Below are 22,792 nucleotides of genomic sequence, written 5' to 3'. Positions count from 1 at the left end.
ACTAAATTCACCATTAGTCGGCTGAGGATTTGTGCCATATCTTCGTGGGTTAACGACCCTTGTTGAGCGTCGCAAACGAGTTGCGCAATGTTGGTGTCAAGAATCTCTGCGCTAGCGCTGGCTGTCGCGTCGGCATAGCCTGGAATAAGATTGTTAGTCACGGTCGCAAGGGCATTTTCCAAAGCATCCATTGTTAAAAGTAGCGTTATGATATCAAAGATATGCGTAAGCTCACTTTACTCAATTTGGAAGGACTAATTGTTAGCCAATTAGACAATGCTGGAAATGCTTAATGCTTAAAGATTGGCTTTTTGGGCTCAATTAGTTGATTCAAAATGTTTTACCAAAATTCTTAAGGCACAGATTAAAGGATGGTATCCAAATATGTTACCAATTATTTTAAATGGCAATGCATTAAATAATTGAGGACCCTCAACAAAGTATTGTGTTAAGCAATTTAGTCTGCTAAATTACTATTTTATTTTATTTTTTTTTTATTTTTTTCTAAGAGCTCAGAATTGTTCATTCGGTAGTCTTACCGATTCAACGTCTTGTCATCATTGCTCTTTTTTTTTTTTTTTTTTTTTGTGTGTATGTGTGCGTGCGTTTGCGTGCGTGCGTTTGCGTGCGTGCGTGCGTTTGCGTGTGTGCGTTTGCGTGCGTTTGCGTGCGTGCGCGTGCGTGCGTGTGCGTGCGTGCAAATACGTATAAATTTATACTCATTCATTCACCTAAAACCTTATAAATATCCCATTACCCTTCGCCTTAACCAGGTACTTCAGAATCTTGCCAGAGTCGTGAGGTTTAAATGGTCAGGAGACCAGAGAAAAGGTCAGAAAAAAAAAGAAATAAAGAGAAAAGAAAGGTAAATCAAAGTGAAATCCAGCACCGACCAAACACTTCCTGCCTTCCCCATGATTACAAAATCAAAGTCTTACGCCAACCCCGGAAGCCTCTAAATTCCAGCAAATTTAGCGAGATCTCAAGAGACCAGAGGAAAAACTAAAGAGAGGAAGGAGGGAAGGATCGATAAGGCAGAGTGAGATCCATAGAAGCCGGTACATCCAATCCATCAAAGTGAAGTCCAGCACCAACAAGACCCCTCCTGCGTGGTTACAAAACCAGAGTCTTATGCCAACCCCAGAAACCTCATACTTCTAATAAATTAAGATCTCAAGTGACCAGAGGAAAAACTAAAGAGAGGAAGGAGGGAAGGATAGATAAAGCAAAGTGAGAACCACAGACACCAGCACCAACTGATTCAAGGGGCTGTGGGAGGGAGAGGGTACTTCTGTTGAGTTTCAGTAGATGCTGGTGCGACGGATCTGGCATGCATAAGGACCACCACCAAAGAAAGAAGCCGTCAACCGCGGTCCAGCAAAGCCTCGCCCGGCCCCCGGAGCCCGACGCCCGGGCCGGGGAGGGAGCCCCAGGCCCAGGGAGAGGGAGGGGGAGGGGCCGCAGGGCAGACAGGGAAGGGGGGGGGGGGGGGAAGCGGGGAGAAGACGACAAGAAGGCGAAAGGGCGGCTGCAGGGCAGGAGGCGGGGGGGGGGGGGGGGGGGGGGGAGGAGGGAGGGCGACAAGGGAAAAGGGACCGGGAGGCAGAGGAGGATGGGCGGGAGGAGGCGAGGAGGGAGAGGCGACGGGGGGGAGGAAGTGGGAGGGGAGAGGGAACCACGGGGCACACCGGAGGCCCACCCACCCCGAACCGCGCCGCCGGGCACGGCGCAGCGGACCGCGCCGGGACGGCACCGCCCCGGGCACCAGGGGAAGCACCCCAACACCGCACCCCACAGGGGGCCCAGGGAGCGGCCAAGACGCAACCGCCACCGAGCAGACAACGGGGGGGGGTTGGGGGGGGGGCAGAACCACCCCCGCCCGACCACAGGGGACGGCGTCAAGAAAATTGACTAATTAGCATGCAGTAACACCAAGTGTTGATGCTTAGTGCCCACTAGAAATAGATCTTAAGGAGTTATTGAGTATAGTGTCGTATAGTGTGGTATGCTCGAGCCCACTAGCAGCAACTAGGTTCCTGACTATATAAAAATAAAAACAATCAGATACAAAATACCAAATACAGAAGCAGCGAAAACAGAAGTTGTAACGATGTGGTGGCTCTCGTTAACAGGCAGAATCTTGGCAGGATTAAGTTGCCAAATTGAGATTAAAATATTCTATGTACATAGACCATATTTGTTTAAATCTTGATACTTGATTTTTATTTAAGGCAGAGATTTTTTCCATTGAGATATAATTTATTAGTAAGTTTAACCAGTGGTCGATATTTAGAGATTGTTTATTTTTCCAATTGACAAGGATTATTTTTTTAGCAATAGTAAGGGCTATAAATATAGATTGAGATTGTTTACATGGTAGCTCAGTTATTGTTAAGTCACCTAGTAAACACAATCTTGGAGATAAAGGAAGCCTACAGTTTAATATATCAGCGAGCTTTTCCAAGATTTTAGTCCAGAAATGCAGCACTGGAGTACATGACCATAAAGCATGAAGATAAGTATCGGCAGTGTTTTGTGAGCACTGGAGACAAATGTCTCCCCTACCAGGCTGAAGGCCAGACTCCAGGTTCGACACAGCCAATTGTATGTCTCGGTCTGTAGCTGGAAAAACAGACACGGGTAAGAGAAGTGACACAAGCGCCAGTCTAATAAGAGGGCGCAAAGCTTTCGTAAAATAATCAATCGTATAACTTGACCAGTCTCCACTGGTCTCAGCAACCAGTGTTGACAATTTAAATCTCGCCAATATATACCAAACATACCCCTTGCCATGACTATAAGCACTATACCCATGCTCTTTTTCAACCTTAACAGATCTGGTCTCGGTTAGCAAGATGTCAGACCATAGAAATATAAGAATAATAGTAGCACAGCCGGAAGACAGTACATTTTAGTCCGCGGTGGGAGCCCTTGATCAAGGATGCAGGAAGAGGAAGAAATTTTTTTTTTACTGGGCAATTTATCTGTCCGCTTTGGTCCGGGTTTAGCGATTGTCATCATTGTAATGGTAATTTTTTTCATTCTTAGTTTTTTTTTTTCGGAAGTTCTCTATTAGATCGACTAGCTACGCTATATGCCTGCATAGCAGTGGTGTACTAGTTTCTTCATTCGCCCCCCCTCGGAACTGTAAACCATCAACTTTGACATTAGAGTCAGCCCGAACATTTTGCCAATCTTGTCACTAAAATTTAGTTCAGGGTCTGGCTCACCTTGGCTTTTCTGCCATAAACATCCAAAATTCGGTATCGTCATACCCATCATTTTGCATTTTCTTTTTATTGCATTTTCGCGTGGTTTTGATTTTATCTTGTAACTCGAGTATTTTTACCGTGTTGAGCTGGCCAGCAAAATTATACTTGTTTATCCATTTATTAAGATATCTTATTTTATCAGGACATTGACTTTCCACGAACTTCCAATCCTGACATGCTAATTTTTGTTTTGGATCCTTTATCTTCGCCTGCTTACTGTTTGATTTCCCCATTTTGGAGTCAACGGTTCACCTAAGGTGACTATGTTGACTTTTTCAACCTTGAACAGGGTGACAATCACTTCCCGTCTGAGGTAATTCTCAAGCTTCTACCACAAGTGGCGGAGAATTCTTGCCTTTGCTTCCTCAGACAGCTTGTCACTAAATTTCCTGTTCACATGAGGTAGCGAACCTCCAGTCACACTGTACACATTCACACTGCGGAGTTTAAGTGCGCAACAGGCAGTGGCGGAGCCAGACTTTTATAAATAGAGGGGCCACAGCATACGTTTGAGGTTACAGGTTTTAGGAAACAAAAGTCTACTAAGGACAGTCACATTAAATTAAAATTAAATTTAATTCAATAGAGGTTTCCAAAAGTGCCTAAAAATTGGGTAAACACTCTTAACACAACGAGAAAAGCTATACACTCCTGGTTGAGTGTTGCTTTTAATTAAAACAAAAGTAAGTACTTGAAAACGGTGGTTAATTATTTAAACAAACTCTTTGGTTAGTCAATAATTAAAGTTATCAAGCGTTTTAATTTTGTTGGCAAAAGTTCCTCGGCTGCGGTACCGTGAATAGCCACAGGAGGACGCCGTCGGCGTTTAAAACGCAACGAGGCTCCTGTGTGAAGTATAGGAGTCGTACTTTTTGTCCGATCAATAAAGTTTTATGACTTTACCGCATAGACAAAACACTCCGTCGCTCGTAAGTGACACAGAATGTGTCTTAAAACGAGCGTTTAAATACCTTGCACAAGTTTTAAAATCGTAGCACTTGGCAAGCAAAGTTGTTAGCAAGACGCCGCTAACGTAAACTTTGTCAATGAGTGGCACGTCACCGGAAGTTGCGCGTGCGTGTGTCGCCAGCTGTCAATCTGTCAAACACGTTAAATTCACTCCTTACGGATAATCACGCGTGTTGTTATGCGCGGCACTGACGCCGAATTATCAAGAAGACACTAATAATTATAATTTAAATAAATCAAGGAGCGGAAACCACGGAAACGTTTTAATTCCCACGGGTTTATATCGCGATACTAGTATCCTGTAAGGACTCGCGTCGAGGGGAAAGAGAAACTACGACTTCCTGTAAGACGGTGTTAATTCATTAAACACGACGGAATTAATGAAGATTAAAAGTGCAAAACGTACAAAAATATTAACCCTAAACTCAGTGTTAACACTTGGTGAAACAGGAGTAGGAAAAATATTATAATGTAACGTTTAAGAGTGGCGAAGACACGTGATGTTAAATTGTCTTAAATCCAGTAAGAATCATAGATTAGGACGGTACAGTAGTAATTTAAATCCCTCGATTAGTTTCAAATCACGGTAACTTAATTATTTAAATTATGAAGTGCTTTGAATGCGATGTTGAAGAAGGCAGACAGTAGGCTCACGGGGGGAGGGGGGCTGTGATGTGTCCCTCTTCACACGTGAGTTGCGAGAAGGCAGGAGTCAACTATACTGGCTGTAGTTTGGCAGCTGGCCGTGTAGCAATATGAATATTAAGCAAACAGTAGACTATAAGTGTTAATCAGATGGACATCTAATTCCAACAATTTAAGCAAACTATATTACTAGTGTTTCAATGCTACAATTTGGCAGAGACTGGGCTCTCAGTGGGGGGTCACGTGGTGAGATGTGATCCTCTTGGGGGCCACAGCCAAATGAGGAGCGACTTGGAAGTCTGGCCGTTGGGCCTGCCCCTCAAATTAGTTTATTGGTCGACTGGTTTCAAGGGGTGGTTACCTGAATCCCAGTTAAGTTAAGGATACGCCTCCAAAGATGGCGGATCTTAACACGTGTGTTTTACACAAAAGGCTAGCAGTTTTAGCACCATGTGCCTTACGCTAAACCCGACAAAAGGGAGTCAACTTAACACCTTGAGAAGTGTGCTGTGACTCAAATGGTGGTCTGAATGCAGAATTTCGTGCACTAGACTATTTCCTCAGCCTAAAGGCTTGTAACGTAATCAGGTAGCTAAGCTGATTGCGCCACGTGAGGTTTGGAATATATTTTTAACCCAATCAGAATTCGTGACGAGTTAGAAAAAACATTCCCAGGCCTAAAAAAGGTTTTGCATGCAATAGAAAAAATGTGATTGTTACTCTTCCACTTTTGTGTGTGTAACATTCACATAGTCGACAAATTCATTCTCTTCTCAATAACTAGTCGTTAGACTGTTATTTAGTGCTTCAAATACACTGCGTTTATACAACGGATTGGCTCTAGCATAAAGTTTTAGTTAGGTTGCTATGGAAACGAGTTGAAATTTTCCCAGAAGAACACGCTGCACTAAGCTGTTTTTGGATTGTTACATGTGTGTGTTTCACAAAATATGTAACATAAATTGGCCTCACCAAAGGGGCACCATTATGTAAGGGAAATCGGTCCAATTAATTATTAAATCAATAATTGTTAATTATTAAATTAATAATCAATTGGCTCATTAATTGAAGGAGACTCAAACTTAATATTTAAATTAAGTTGAGCTTGCCTGCGGAGCACCACATCTCTTTTTGATAATTTTATCAGGATAACAGATGAGAACCTCGTTGAATCAGTCATTAAAATGAAGGTTGTGCCCTTACTACAATTTTGTGAGTTCTTTGTTCAGCTTAGAGGTCACTATAAATTGATGAAACACACACACAGTAAACCAGGGGTTGAGTTTTGTGCACGTTTATTCTCTAACCTAGGTGGGATAATCTACTTAGAATTTCAAGAAGCAAAACTAACTAATATGATAGGAAATGAAACGAGAACTAAAATAATAAAAATAATCAAAGGAGAAGAAAAGAGAAACGGTCTTAACCAAGGTGATGGATTTCTTGAATCAACCAACATGGGACCCACAATCAACCTAATTTGCACCAATTTGTACTAGGGCGAAGGCCTGCAAAGTTGCACTTACAGATGGGGTTGATCTGAGAAGCAGGACCCTGGATGGAGACTCGCCAAGCCCGTTTGAAGATAGAATGGAGAAGGTTCAGTTCAGGAGAGGGAGAGACAGGTCGTCCGGCTGGCCAACTGAGCGTCACGGGGTCAACCTGCTGGCTGGGAAGGGGCCCTCTTGGTTGAGGCCTCGGTGCTTGGGAAAAGCACCATCCGTTGAGCCTTTGCAGGGACTAAAAGCAGCGTGTTTCGCTGCGCCTGCCGCTACATGCGATGGCTTCTGTGCGTTGCCGTGTGCTGGAGGTTAAGCTAGCTGGGCTAGCCCTTTGTCTGGCAGCCACGCCGATGGAGACCAGGAAAGAGCCAAGAGGAGCCAAGGAGCAGCGAAGAAGCGGGAGCCAAAAAGCAGCGGAGAAGAGAGAGAGCAGCACGCAGGGAGCGTGCTTTTAAATTGGGAGGGCGGCGGCCTCCACACCAGGGGGGCCGGTGAGACCACAGTGGAAAGTTACCAGCTTAGAGAAGGTTTTGGTAGAGACTAATCAGATTGAATCTGGATCCCATGTTTGTTGAAATTCTAAGGTCAGAATTCAATCAATGCAACACGTACAATTGAATACCTCAAATGAAATGTTACCTAGCTTACACTGTTAAAACGTGCATACACATGAAAGTTTAGTGGAGAATCTGCCACTGCAATGGAACATTTTCATGACATTTCATGGAGTCAACATTTCACAAATGGCAAACATAACATTTCATAATTCATTGTTCTGTTGCAAAATAAGAAAGTCAAGTTTCTAAGAAGGCTTTTACTGTTCTGATTTGTGTGTGTGTGCGCGTGCGCGTGTCAATCAGAGCATTTGTGGCTGTTTGTGGGGGATGTTCTTGTGCTCCCCACCCCCCACAGTGGCATGTTCAGGCCACAGGAGCTCAATTCCTTTGGAACTGAGGTTGCAAAAAGTTACAACCGGCCGATAATCGTTACACGAGTTTCTGCACATTTTAAAATTGTAAAATACAACTTGACGCCAATCCCCACACATTAGGCAGTATCATTTAATTTATTACTGCTAAATTGTGTTATAGTGACTCCTTTTTATGACGTCGGACGCTTTTATTTTGTTAAGTTCTCGGATGCGAGACGCAGCTGAGGCCGCTTACTGTTACAGCGAACACATCGGTAGTTTCACTTTCACCTTGATGAGATATTTTGTGGAGATGCTGAATAAAATACGCCTCACATTTAAAGATAAATAGGATTGGGCTCACTCCAACTGTCAAGACGGCGTCCATTCGGCTCTTTACTCTCACAGGGGTTTCAGAGTGCCCATGGACGCCTCTTGGTGCTCGGTGCGAACGCAACGGCTAAACGAGTGCGTTCTTTCAAAGCAAGGCACGGGTGGTAGTGGTGAGACACAGTCCAAATGGCTCCTCCACCTATATTCTGCCCCTTAAACACTGTATTTTAGCTCCAGTGCATTTCTATTGGGTAGTTTTGACGTGGACGTTTCTACTGCGTGGTGACTAGAATTCCCTGAGTAGAGGCTTTCCAAATAAGGAGCGGTTGTTAATCGAGCGTTAAAAAAAAACAGTGCCGTTAAAGGCACTTTAAGTAAACGAGATAATAACGCGACAATTTTGACACCCATAATCTGAACATAAAAGTTATTTTAAACAGTCACTCACGTCTCACAGGCAAACAAACATGATATAGCCAAACGCCAACATGCATTCTTGATGTGCCGGTGTTCTGTCGGATCAGCATACCGGTACTCAGGAGACTGCTCCTTAAAACAGATGATTCTCCTTCTCCAGACTCCTAGTGAGGTGGATTATAATGCTTTGTCGTAAGTAGCGCCAGCCACTGTTCAGGAGGGGCATAACAATTAGTAGGCGTCTGCTTGAAAAAAATGCTGGCAGGCTGCATCGGCCAGGCGTGCGACGTCACTGCGCCGGTGCCGTGATATGTCAATCATTTGGCGTCTGCTGGGTCCAATCACATTTCAGCAGGGGCACGTGCCACCCCGGCCCCCCCTCTGGCTCCGCCATTGGCAACGGGACACCGCCGCCCTTTTAAAGTCCTCTCTGACTTTTTAGTTTTAGGGTCTTCTCTGACCATCAGTTCGTAGGGTCCTCTCTGACCCTTAGTTTTAAAGTCTCACTCTGACTGTCTTTTTTTATTTTTTTTTCTCTCTTTTTTATTTTTTATTTTATTTTATTTTTTTATTTTTTTTTAACCACTCATTCACACACTCACACACAAGCTCACTTCATGTAAGCCATATGGGGTCTCCTATGACCATCAGTTTTAAAGTCTTACTCTGACTCTCAGTTTTAAAGTCGACTCTGACTCTGTTTTTTTTTTTTTCTTCTCTCACTTTTACTCTAACCGCGTCTCACTCATACTCCACCAGAGTGCGGGTGAAGTACTTACCAAAAGATGTCTTATCTCCCTTGGTTACCCGTCAACTCTTGGCTCCCAGGCGCAGAGGCGAAGCCCAGGGTTCCCAAAATAAGGGATATAATGCCACGGCCGAGGTCTTTACCTGGACGTCGACTCAGCTCCCGGAAACGTCAGGCATATTGGGTCCCGGGTTTCGGCACCAAAGAAATGTCAGGTTCATCAATACTGACACTTCTATAATAATTTCACACAGACACAAAAAGGAGAGAAAGACACCGTAATACCTTTTAACACGCTAGCGAGGAGAGCAGAGGAGAACTGTGCCATACAATTCAAACCTTTGCTTCTAAAACAGTCCCTCTGAACCCTCTCTTTTTATTCAGATTGCCTGACACTCAAAATACTAAGGGGAGGGGAAGCGAAAGAGATACCGCTTATCTTCTCCATCCAGGTTCTTCTTTGACGTTCGATCATGACTTTGCAGAAACTCAACAAACATCACGTTTCATGCAAAGGCACTTTCGATTGCCAACGGATGCGTCATTTCGGTCTCCAGATCTTCAAGAGCAGTTTTGCTCTCGCTACAAACACTATATTTAATATGAATGATTATGAAAACTTAGCAAATGTATGATAAAAACAATATAGTTAAATCAATCAAATCATCTTCTGCAAATCACACTTGTTAGTTAATTATTCTTAATTCAACAATTATTCTATCAGATCTAACAATTAAAACTAACATGAGTAACAAAAGGTGCTGGCAACATGCCAGGAAAAAAAACAAAACAAAAAATGCTTGCAAAAGGCAACCTCACAAACCAGTTTGGGCTCCTTCCTTGCCAGAGAAGCCGTTCTGCGTCCCGAAAGTTGTTTGGGAAGAATTGTCATATCGTATGGATGTTGTTCGTGCTGCAAGGGGAGGCCATATTGAGCACTTGTAACGTGAAATAAAACTAGACTGTTAGTAGAATACTTTTATTATAAGTGTTTTGTTTTTTTTTGCTGTTTTTCCTTCATAGGATAATTGATCATGAAATGGGGGGATTCTTTTTTAATCACCCTGTGTTATGGTTACAAACGGGCAAATTTTCATTTATTGTGGGGGTTCAGGAACGTAACCCCTGTGATGAATGAGGAACTGCTGTATTTCATATTTATGCATATTAGAAAATGAAACTATGACTCTACTATTATTGTATAACCCTTAGATCTTTATTAAAAAGCAATATTTTGCTTAAAAAATAAACTGCTTTTCCTGTCTTTATTTATTATTTTTTTGCCTAAATGTGAATGCAACATGTGTACCAAGTATGTAATGTAACAAGTGTACTTACCCACTTTTCTTACCTCTTATAATTTTCTTACCTCTTATAATAATTTTGATTTTGAATTCATAGTCACGTGCTTATGCTTAAGTTACCTGTCATAGCCTAGCTGTTACAGCAATTGGGAAATTAATTGTTCAACAATAATTATAGAGTCCAAGGTTAATGTATGTTAGGAACAGGGGAAAAATGATACAGAATGCTTAAAAAAAAAAAAAAAAAAAAAAAAAAAAAGGGTCGATAGCCTACGGCAGTGGTCCCCAACCACCAGTCCGGAGTGCAGCCATTTGGTCCCTGGCAGCACTGATATATTAAATTTAAAAATAATAATAATTGTAATATATGTATTTTTTTCCATTTTATAATTTTTTCTTTTGTTAATTGTTTTAAAGCCTGAAATCATTTCTAGCAATGACAAAGTATGAATACACATTTTCTGAATCCTTGGACTCTGGTGAATAATCCAGTTGTTGTATTTTCTATCTATCATGTTCCTTTATGCGCTTAAATAAAGAGTAAAGTTTAGGCGAAAATGGTGAAAAAAGTGTCTTTCTGAAAGTTTGCATAGGCCCAGTGACCGATTTTTTGACAAAGATCTTCACAAATTAAATTAAAGCTTAGAATGTGCTCTTTAAAACGATACCAAACACATTATCAACAAGTGAGCAACGCCATCCTACGCAACAAGCCATGATTGGAAAGTCGAAACGCCAACTGTAATACATGACAAAATCGCAGCAACATGGTAACAACATGGCGTCCATATGTCATGTGACCAGCAGTTGACCAATCAGCTTTGTAGCTCTGAAACCGAATTGGCCAAACTCTACGGCACTGTCAAAAAGATAACCACAGCACACTCTATGGACGCCAGTCTTCAGTCAAGCCGCTGTTGCTGTGGCAACCTAGCCAAAAACACATCAGTACTACGCGACTGCTTTCACAATTATAGACATGTCTCGGGCTCTGGTTGAAACTGTTGTTGAAACTATCATTCGGGAATTACTACACGATTGTACAGTGAGAGGAGACGCGTTGTCGATAGACATGGTCGAGGTAAGAAGATCCATTCATATGCTTTTTGAGAGATTAGTCTGAATTCGTCTTCGCGGCACAAATGTAATGACTTTGCAATTTTTTTTCTTCTGTTGTTTTTCCCCGGGGAGGTCTCATTGAGTCTTTGATAACACACCAAAAAGTCTGTAAAGGTCTCAAAAGTCACTAAACATTTCAACTGCGTTGTCAACACTGTATAGTCTAAAGTTAAATAACGACGCACGTAAACGTAGCGTCAACGAGTCCCTGCAATGACGTCACGTAGGCCTGCTACTTTGACATTCTTGGTGACGGCTGCCTCAGAAGAGCAACACAAGCAGGGGGTAAGCAGAGCAGGAGCACAAATGCTCACACTCGCCAGTATGTTGTGTGTACAAAAGTGACCAAGACTTGGGAATTCCACAAACCTCTGAGGGTGCAAACCAGATCACTCCAATATTTCAAGACGACAGTGCACTCTCCACAAAGGTAACATTACCGGGCAATGGCAATGCAAATACGTTACGTTGACCCGGGGGGCTGGGGGTGGTAGATTAAACACCACCCTAAATGTTAAAAACATAACAATAATAATAATAATTGTGGTACAAATTGTGATGATTCTCCCCACCCCCAAATTTGAAGTACTCAATCTGGTGTGATTTGAGGGAAACATGAATAAGTATATCTATAAATAGTTCAGCAGCTCCTACATATTGTAATGTCTTGTAATGTCTGTTCATTGTTGTGCGTGTTTGAGGGCGGGGCCAACTAAGTAGGATGTGACGTGAGAGAGACCGGAGGGGGGAGTTGAGGAAGTTGGGGCTCAGTTCGGGAGTCTGTGTGGGGAGTGTGTGAGCGTGAGTTGCGGCTAACAGTAACTCGTGTTGATTGCGTTTGTTACCGCTGTTGTTGTTGGATTAAAAGCGATCAGATTGGTTCAGTGGCTGCGTGCATCATTCATCACACGTAGGGGCATTACTATGGAGAGAAATTTGTGTCTTTATTTTCAATCAAACAAAAAGGGGATTTGCAATCAAAAAAAAATTTCAATCAAACAAAAAGGGGATTTGCAACCTCAAATAAATTTTAATCAAACAAAAAAAGGTTTTCATATAAAATAAAAATTTGCAAACAAAAAAAAACATTTCAAACATGGATTTGTATTTTAATAAAATCTTTTGCAAACATTTTTTTCGTTTTGTTTGCGAATCTGTTTTTTGGTTGCGAATCTGTTTTTTGGTTGCGAATCTGTTTTTTGATTGAAACCTGTTTTTTGGTTGCGAATCTTTTTCTGTGTTGTGTGGGCGGGGTCCTCCGTTCAACCGATGATAGAAGCCTTGTCATTGGTCAGCTTGGAAGCCGCTGCGACAACTTTCATTGGTCAGATAGGAATGGGGGTGTGACAATGTTCGTCTGACTATTTCCTGGTTCATTTTGTTCAGTCGCCGCCAGCATCGAGGTAAATATGACACCCCCCCCACTTCTAGTTTTCCGTTTTGTTTATCTGACATTTATCTAAAAGCAACCCTAGATCTATCGTTTATCCGGTGATTTGTTCTAACCATTACAATTAACGTAATCACTCACTCAGCATTGCTTAGCCATGTTAGCTAGCTAGGTAACTGATGGTCCGATACATGAGTCAGTCATGAAGCTATGTTGTTGGCAGTCAAAACACAAATATACGGCTAATTTGGGATAGCTGTTAGGATGACGTTTTGTTGTTTTTTTTTATACTGATAAAGAAACCTTTGCATTTGTTTCACATACAGGCAGGGCTGGGAATCGAATTTATTTACACTAGCTGCTTTCCCTAAATCTTGGATGTTTGAAGTAGAGATTAAATTCGTGATAATTCTGTGATTATTATTTATTGGTCCTGGTTGTTTACTGTATGAGTCAGATTTAAACAGAAGGGGAATCTGAGTTGTAGGTGTACTTTTGCAATTACACTGACTAGATTTTTTCTTTTAGAGTGCGAGCAGACCAAGGGGTAGAAAATGTAGACATAGCGAGATGCATGTTTACTGTAAGAGGAGCAGGCCAGGGCAGTTTTATTGCTGGTAAAAGCGTACATAACCAGAGGAAAAAACTTTATATGAGTAAAAGTTCTTGGAGTTACTGTAGCTTTCATAAATGTATTTGATATTACAGATCCAGCAAGCTGAAGAGACACTACCCTTGGACCATCACGGTGAACACGGGATCGTTATACCTGACATCCACTGTCGTTTACCTGAGGAAAGACTTGTTGCTTTACGGCAAATCAATCCAAACAAGGAGTCCTTGAGTTTTGGTCGCGTCATTTATTTGCAGACTCTCAATGTTGCTTCTAGTGCTAGTGTCTCGCGGCCCAAAGGGTCATTTAAATTTATGTAAAAAATGAAAATAAATTCCTGTGTAAAACAGTTTAACTTTTATTTCATAAAAAAAAGCATGCATATGAACTAACAACCAGTCAATTATTCAGCATTTTATAGATTTTATACAGACATTTTTCTCAAGAAATGATTGGCCTGCCAACAAGAAATCAAGAAAGCTCAGAAAATGAACTGTTAAACTTAAAACAAACATTTTGGTAGGAACAGCCTGTAATTACTCAAAAAAAATGAAATGGATGTGATTTTTTTTTTGCCCTTTCAATTACACTGTGTCAAATCTGGCATCAAAGGTGATAGCAGTCAGTAGATGTGATTTAAAGAAATGGTAATCACTCATATGAGCAGTTGGAAATGTAATGGTGTTTGTGCAGGGGGTAACATAATGTGTGACCTGGCATTTGTACCTCACAATTGTGGTCAAAGTTTATTGATATTTTAAATTGCTCTCTGTCTGACATAAGCAGGTGCTTGTGGCCCTGCTCAGTTATCCACAGCATCACCTCATGAAGAGAGGTGACCAACCACCAACTTCATCTTCTGCATCTAAAAAGTAAAGAAAAGTGTGCTTGAATTAAGTACCAAACATGTAAAAAAAAATTCTGACAAAGTTATGTTTGACACATGTTTTGAACATTATTGAAACAGGAAAACTACAATGAAACAATCACAGGAACTAAATGTATTTATATTACGTAATTTCAGTCACTTCCTCTGTATTTCAAACACCCAAGACATAATAAATGTAGCAGAGGCTACTTATTTCAATGACCAGAACTTCTCATAAGTGATTAATAATTAGCATTTTATTAATGTAATGATGTAATGTAATAAAATAATCAGGAATAAGCATAATAACAGCTATCTCAGCAGGCCGTTTATTTGGGCCGTTTCTCGTACCAACAAAACATCACGATTCATGACTAGACTAACCAAAATCAAACGTTTACGTGGCCTGGATCCTAGTAGTAGCAATGTCACCGCTTTGACGGTGCATGAGTTCCCCCTCTTTTTCAACCTGACTCGTACAGTAAACAACCAGGACCAATAAATAATAATCACAGAATTATCACGAATTGAATCTCTACTTCAAACATCCAAGATTTAGGGGAAGCAGCTAGTGTAAATAAATTCGATTCCCAGCCCTGCCTGTATGTGAAACAAATGTATGTATGTATGTATGTATCATGTATCGGACCATCAGTTACCTAGCTAGCTAACATGGCTAAGCAATGCTGAGTGAGTGATTACGTTAATTGTAATGATTAGAACAAATCACCGGATAAACGATAGATCAAGGGTTGCTTTTAGATAAATGTCAGATAAACAAAACGGAAAACTAGAAGTGAGGGGGGGGGTTTATATTTACCTCGATGCTGGCGGCGACTGGACAAAATGAACCAGGAAATAGTCAGACGAACATTGTCACACCCCCATTCCTATCTGACCAATGAAAGTTGTCGCAGCGGCTTCCAAGCTGACCAATGACAAGGCTTCTATCATCAGTTGAACGGAGGACCCCGCCCACACAACACAGAAAAAGATTCGCAACCAAAAAACAGGTTTCAATCAAAAAACAGATTCGCAACCAAAAAACAGATTCGCAACCAAAAAACAGATTCGCAAACAAAACGAAAAAAATGTTTGCAAAAGATTTTATTAAAATACAAATCCATGTTTGAAATGTTTTTTTTTGTTTGCAAATTTTTATTTTATATGAAAACCCTTTTTTGTTTGATTAAAATTTATTTGAGGTTGCAAATCCCCTTTTTGTTTGATTGAAATTTTTTTTTGATTGCAAATCCCCTTTTTGTTTGATTGAAAAATTTTTTTGATTGCAAATTCCTTTTTTGTTTGATTGAAAATAAAGACACAAATTTCTCTCCATACATTACAATATAAAGGAATTGTGCATTTTTCACTTGTAGCCAAGTACGTTCCCAAAAATGTTTGGATATCAACGCCTTCTTATAATAATCGCCTCAGACTAAGTAATCCAGATTTTGAGGAAACAGAAAAAAATTGAACCATTTGCATCATGAGGAGATGATATAGTGGGGAAAAATTGCAAAAAACAAAGAAAAAAAACAAACAAACAACCCACTTATGCAATGGCGCCCTTGGCAGCATTTTTCAAAATAGCCGCCATAAATAACTGTTTTATAATTTCACATTTCAGACTGATTAGTGCTTAATTAGTATCTCAATTAATCCCGATACAAATTTATAAATCGATGGTTGCAATTTTTTTTTACTCAAATTTAGAAAATACTAATCAGTAAACTTGTACATGTACACTGTAAGATTTGTATTAACATTTATTATTTATTTATCTGAAACTTCAGTCTTATACTGTATTTAAACAAACAGGTTGTAATCTGTTTCATGTTTGAACAGCATTGAAATGGCTTAACCTTGGCCCTAGGAGTGTTCCATTAATGTAGTGCTTCTCAGTTATTTTCTGTCATGCCCCCCCAGTAAGAAGAAAACATCTCCCCCCCCCCACCCCCCACACACACCCACGTGACTATAAATAGTATCATTTGTCTATAAAATTGTCATAAGCACACCTCTGCATAACACTGTATCCGTATTAACGTATAAGAGAATAAAAAAAGAAAGAAATATGGACCAACTTACAACAAAGAATTGCTTTATTAACTGTAGCAGAAAAGATTTAATGTGCATCTGAAATCCAAAAATAAAATTAAATAAACATTTTTTGACTGACCATGTCAAACAATATGATACGGAAAAATAAAATTACATAAAACCAATAAATAATAATGCATTCAAACTGATCACCAACATTAACTAAGGAGCACAATATTTAAAAAAAACAAAAAAAACTTTAACCTGCAAAACAAAAATATAAAATAATTTGTGCAGATTTTTATTTTTATTTTTTGCTGTGTGCAAAGCGCGCATGCTCAGTGCAAACAAAATCCCTACACCACCGAGCGAATGCTCCCTGCGCACACTCTGCCAATAATGAGAGCGCCACTGCCCCCTAATGTAGTGGAGGTGCAATTGCACTTTATTCTAGGACATTAAAAAAAATCAAACGAAAAAAAAAATAAAAAAGCATGTTCTCCGAGGTCAAACGAACCCCCCTGGGAATTTAAGAAGCACTGCATTAATGTAACATAATTCCATGCTTAAGGTGTGAACACTTACCCGAAGTAACACGTTTTGTTGAATATTTTTCCATCAAAAATGGATGTTTAAAAATCGATTTGGCTGCCTATTGAATCGATTTGAGAATTGCGTGCTGTAATATCGCGATATTGCCGAATTTATTTGTTTATTTATTTTTTAACACCCCTATTACTTTCCAAACTCTCGTTTCTAATGTGATGCAATGAGCAATCTCAAACGCTCTCAGGTGAATCAGTACCGAGAGAATAATTAAGTTATTCATGTTTTATTAAAAGGTTAAACAGTCGTTTTTTTAGCTGAAAGCTAGGAGCCAGCCAAACCCACTCCTTCCCACTACATTACTGGCTGGGGCAGTCTAACACTAGATGTAAACAAATTTCGTTATTTGATGTCATAAACTGCAATCAATCTGAACCAAATGTTTCTATGAGCATCTTTACTACTTCAACAGTAGCTGCTGCAAAACGCCCAAGGCCCAGCAAAAATTGGCTGAAGGATGTTGAAAAGATGCCAACGTGTCCGTCTAAAAAAACGTCTTCATTTGGTTATAATGCCCATCCATTCTTAACCACTTATTCCTCACAAGGGTTGTGGGGGTGCTGGGGCCTATCCCAGCTGGCATCGGGCAGTACACCCTGAAATAACTAGTTGCCAGCCAGTCGCAGTGGTTGAAATGTGAAAGGTGAAAAGTTGTCATTTTCAAGTCATTGAAAAGACACCTCTAAAAAGACGTCCTTTTATGATCTAAATTTGGTTGAAAAGTGAAAGGTTAGATGCCGTAATTTTTAAGTCGGTGAAAAGACATTTTACAAGATGTACAGTTTAAATTTGTTTGCCAAGTTGTTGAAAAGACATCCCTCAATTATTCCTCACCATTATTGCACACGCTCATCCTGCTTTTTCTAATCAATTCATTATTTGCATAATTTCAAATGGGAAAAAATGACCTACGGCATATGTAAACATTTATTAAATGCTTTACTTTAATGCATGTAGTTATGTTTATTGCTCAAACTCCAACAGCTACCTTTAATGTAACCATCCACTGTTGGCTAAAAAGGATCATCTGCAGTCAATTAATAGTGTGATTAATCTGTGGTAATACAATGATTAATGCGATAATTTTTTGTGATTAATTAATTAGTTAACGCTTTAACTTTGACAGCACTAATATATATATATATATATATATATATATATATATATATATATATATATATATATATATATATATATATATATATATATATTAGGGCTGCACGATATTGGAAAAACATGCGATATGCGATATACTTGCTGAACATAGCGATATCGATATTATTGCGATATTTAACATTTACCTTTGGAAATTACATTTTTATTCCCTAATGAAAGAAAAACATTTTTCATGGGGCAAAATAAGCAACCTTCATGTAATCTTAGTTAATTAATTGTAATTATGTCTTGATAATTTTCAACTATTGAATGGCGATGCACATTTTAGTTAGCATCTGACTGGTCAAATTCATATAAAAAGCATAAAATTCCATATAAAACTTATTGCGTGCCTTTACAATATGCATATTGCAAGGGCCAATATCGCGATATCGATATTTTTTCGATATATTGTGCAGCCCTAGGGCTGGGAATCTTTGACTGTCTCACGATTCGATTCGATTACGACTTTTGGGTCTGCGATTCGATTCAGAATCGATTTTTGATTCTCGATTCAAACGATTTTCAAAATGATTTGATTGACAAATGATTTCTGCTTCAATTTACAGATATGCACAACATTGTCATGATCGACTCCAGTCTGCTCTGCAAGACAAAATGACAAATAGAGACATTAAAGTGTCTTTGTTTTTGTTTTGTTTAAACATTTATTAATTTTGTATTGGAAGTGCCTTTTTCCACAAAAAGCAGCATGTGGGCTACAACTGCCTTTTCCCCTTCTTCTTCATTTGTAATTTAAATAAAATCGATTTTGGGATGTAAATATCGATTCGATTCGATTAATAAATGAGAATCTTGATTCTTTTATATATATATATATATATATATATATATATATATATATATATATATATATATATATATATATATATATATATTAGGGGTGTGAATTGCCTTGTACCTGACGATTCGGTCCGTATCACGATTCATAGGTCACGATTCGATGCGATACCGATTAATCCCAATATGAATTTACAAGTCGATTCTTGCGATTATTTTTTTTACTCAAATTTGGAAAATATCATGAAAATGTATTTATTTATTGATCTTATTGAACTTCAGTGTTATAACTGTGAGCCACTGTATTTGACAAACAGGTTGTAACCTTTTTCATGTTAGAACAGCATTGAAATAAAATATTATGGCTTAATGCTCCATTAATATAATATTCTTCCATGCTTAAGGTGTGAAAGTTAGACGTTTTGTTGAATATTTTTCCATCAAAAATGGACATTAAAAAAATAGATTCGGCTGCCTATTGAATCGATTCGAGAATTGCGTGCTGTCGTATCGCGATATATTGCCGAATCGATTTTTTTAACACCCCTAATATATATATATATATATATATATATATATATATATATATATATATATATATATATATATTTATATAACCACATCGCCGGCCTTCCTGGGTGGAGTTTGCATGTTCTTCCCCATGCCTGCGTGGGTCTTCACCGGGTACTCCGGGTTTCACAGCAGCACTCTCCCATCTGTGTTCACATATTTATAGTAGCCTGAAAAAATTGGCCATAAAGTCCATCGCTTTGAATAAATTCTAGATCAATGTCTTATCCTTACTTGAGTTCACAATGTGCGGACATTGAACCTAAAAACTCTTTAATTGACAGTATTTCTTTGGAAATATTCTTTCCAGCTGTCCATGGAGACACTCACAGCTACATGCAGCCCGTCCCTTGACACAATCAAGATGCAAGCGTATTTTGGCATGAATTACACCTCTAGAAGTAAGTAAATAATTTTCGTATATTTCACAATTGTTCTTGTTGCTGTATATTAAAGCTGCTCAATGCAGGAAATTGAACTTTTGAATCGCTACTGCCAGGTGTGGCTGCAAAATGAAACTGCACGCTCACTTTGTCACATACACACTGCATGTGCATGAGGTCACGTGCAGACAACGGGTGGGAAATTCGAACTTGAACTATTAGCCAGAGGCTTGCAGGATCAGCTAAGGTCTTAATGTGCTAATTAGAAGATGTTTGAGCCATAAATGGTCAAATAAAAAGGCAATTGTAAAGACATTTTGGGGAAAATTGTTACATAGAGCAGCTTTAACTATAATTGTAACAGGTTTTAAAAGGAACCCCGGCTGTCATGACATTTGCTCTACATTATTTATTTGGTTGTTACTCACATAACTGAGATTCATTTTTCAAAAATCATTTCCAGTTTAATACACTTTGTAGAAACTTTATTTAGACGTACGCAGCCATTGTTATTTGTGCGTAGTGACTGTTAAGTTACCCCTTTAACATTTAATAATACACGGAAGAAAGAATGAGAAGACACCAGAGGTGGGTAGTAACGAGTTACATTTACTCCGTTACATGTACTTGAGTAACCTTTAAAAAAAATATATATATACTTCTAAGAGTAGTTTTACCACACAATACTTTTTACTTTTACTTGAGTAGATGTGTGAAGAAGGATCGCTACTCTTACTCCGCTATATTTGGCTACACTAAAGTCGTTACTTTTTGTTTTTCTCCTTTTTTTTCCATTATCTTTACCAGAGACGCCAACAGCCGTTCTGCCACATGACTGCGTTTCACCAATCAGACGTAGCAACAATAATCACATGACGAGTCCTTCCCTTAACATTCTACCAATTAGACATAATGCAGTCACATGACCACAGGCAGCGGAATCACTAGCGAGCGGCATTTGGAACATAGCAGCGGGAGAGGACGAAGCCGAACACCCATGGCCTCATATAATTAGTAGGGATGTAACGATATCCAAACATCAAGATACGATATTATCACGATATGAAGGTCACGATATGATAATTATCACGATATTGTGGGGGCGTTGGCGATATTTAAAAAAGATCACAATATTGTAAAAAAAGAGCTCATACTAAAAACAAAACAGCAATATTGTGCTTTTCTACATAACAGCAATGCATATAAACCACTTTACAATCTCAAATAACAATACTGAGGCACTTACTTGCTAATGCAAGCACACATTGATCGCTTCACAAGCAAATTAGGTTCCACTTTATCTGACAATTAGCATAGATTTTAAACATAGAAGGCCAAAACATCCCTAATGAAAATTAAATAGCACTAATAATCTAGCCAGTCGAGGGTGCCTGAACTGCACAAATGGAACTCAACCTGACTTTTTTTTAACAAATGTGTTCCTTTTAAATATTGTGAACATGACGACGCCGATATTGTGGCAGTTTTAATATCACGATATTGCCCTTATTGTGACATCCCTAATAATTAGCATGTTTACTTTACACACCATGCAGAGTAACAGCTTTATAATGTGGTGTGTTATGTGTCTGCTGAAACAAATGGACATTTCGGATAAAAAAAATAAATAAATCCACATCAAACTTGAGTTAACATGTCACGGTAAGTTTGACCTAAATTCCCTTTTTGCTGTGGTTAGGCAGGTATTTTTCTTAAGTGTTGAAAAGGACCTTTTCACATAGACTCTTTTGCAAACACTTTGTTTACTGTTGCCATAAATGAAACAGATCACGCCACATATATTATTATTGTATGGAGGCATGAATTGGCGATAGCCACTAAGTATCAAATTATTCACGGTAAAGATAGTTTTGGTAACAGATAAACACTTGACTCCATGTAATGAAAAGAACCTGTAATGTAATGTAAAGAACCTGGTAAGAAAACATATACACGTCTTATTCAATGTAGCAATGATAGCATACGTAAACATAAAAGATTTAGGCTAAAAAGTACACATTTCTAATTGTTATGCTGGATGGGTATTAACAGAAATTTAGTGACCGCAATATTTTCAGTGTACACTCAGATTTAATACATTAATCATCAGAAATCCTACTCTAATATAGTTAACTTAATTTAACTTTGCAAATTGAACTGAATGTGTGATTTCAATGGCTTACTCGCCTGTAAACTCATAGCCTGATATTTTTTGTGTCAACAGAGGGTTCACCCCAACAAAAATGTATATTTTTGTCTGATTACATTGTTTTAAAAAAATAAATCAGACAATGTTCAAGCAGTTACCCAATACTTGAGTATTCTTTTCAGTGAATACTTTTTTACTTCTACTTGAATAAATTTTTTAATGACTACTTTTTACTTTACATAGAATTAATTGTAAAGCATGTATTCAACATTTCAGTATCTGGAGCTCCTGCAAGCGTATCTAACATCAGGACATTTGTTCCGAGTGGAATGCGGGAATGAAGAACTTCACTCCAGGGCAGTAAACAACCTTCAAAGACTAGTGATTGTAAAACTTTTATGGTTAAAAGATGTCTCCTGTGTTTATGACTGCTGTATTTATTTGTCACATTGCTGCTATCTCCCCCAACTCCCTTAGAAGCAAGCGTGTGATCTTTTGTGTGTATTTTTTTTAAGACAAACCCCAAATAAAAGAGAAGTATGAAGTTGTGTCAGAAGGGGCAGGGAGCATGTGATCTGAACACATCTCTGTTCGCTTGTCCTCGCGAGTGATCAAATTCAAAATCCTTGTCTCCTCATCCTTGTGTCTTCCAGAGGTGGGTAGAGTAGCCAAAAATTGTACTCAAGTAAGAGTAGCGTTACTTCAAAATAATATTACTCAACCTTTTCTTTGGACGTAACATGTTAAGGTAACTAACTTTATTGGCTACTCAAAAATATGCCCAGTCCTACATATTAGCCCAATTATCCATCCATCCATCCATCCATCCATCCATCATCCATCCATCCATGATCCATCCATCTTCTTCCGCTTATCCGAGGTCGGGTCGCGTGGGCAGCAACTTTAGGAGGGAAACACAGATCTCCCTTCAACCAGCTCCTCCGGCGGGATCCCAAGACGTTCCCAGGCCAGCCGAGAGACATAGTCTCTCCAGC

The 22,792-nt window shown here is 39.2% G+C and overlaps 1 protein-coding gene across 7 annotated transcripts in view; it reads left to right on the top strand.

Moving 5' to 3' along the window:
- Nucleotides 1–10,975: 10,975 nt before the first annotated feature.
- Nucleotides 10,976–22,792, top strand: part of cfap206 (cilia and flagella associated protein 206) — a 103,940-nt gene continuing 92,123 nt past the window's right edge. For 4 of the 7 annotated variants that reach the window (XR_013281101.1, XM_077509896.1, XM_077509892.1 and 1 more), the window contains exons 1-2: nt 10,976–11,181; nt 19,576–19,666. Coding sequence is in view for 5 of the 7 variants with exons in the window: in XM_077509896.1 (XP_077366022.1) it covers nt 11,080–11,181; nt 19,576–19,666 (193 nt within the window). In the remaining 2 variants the exon portion in view is untranslated. Of the gene's footprint in view, nt 11,182–11,468; nt 11,650–12,003; nt 12,130–19,575; nt 19,667–22,138; nt 22,453–22,792 lie in introns of those variants that run through there. The other 3 variants (XM_077509893.1, XM_077509894.1, XM_077509895.1) reach the window with 3 other exon arrangements.

Source organism: Festucalex cinctus, chromosome 21 (genome assembly GCF_051991245.1).
Source record: "Festucalex cinctus isolate MCC-2025b chromosome 21, RoL_Fcin_1.0, whole genome shotgun sequence".
Taxonomy (NCBI): domain Eukaryota; kingdom Metazoa; phylum Chordata; class Actinopteri; order Syngnathiformes; family Syngnathidae; genus Festucalex; species Festucalex cinctus.
This window is presented reverse-complemented; position numbering and strand designations above follow the sequence as displayed.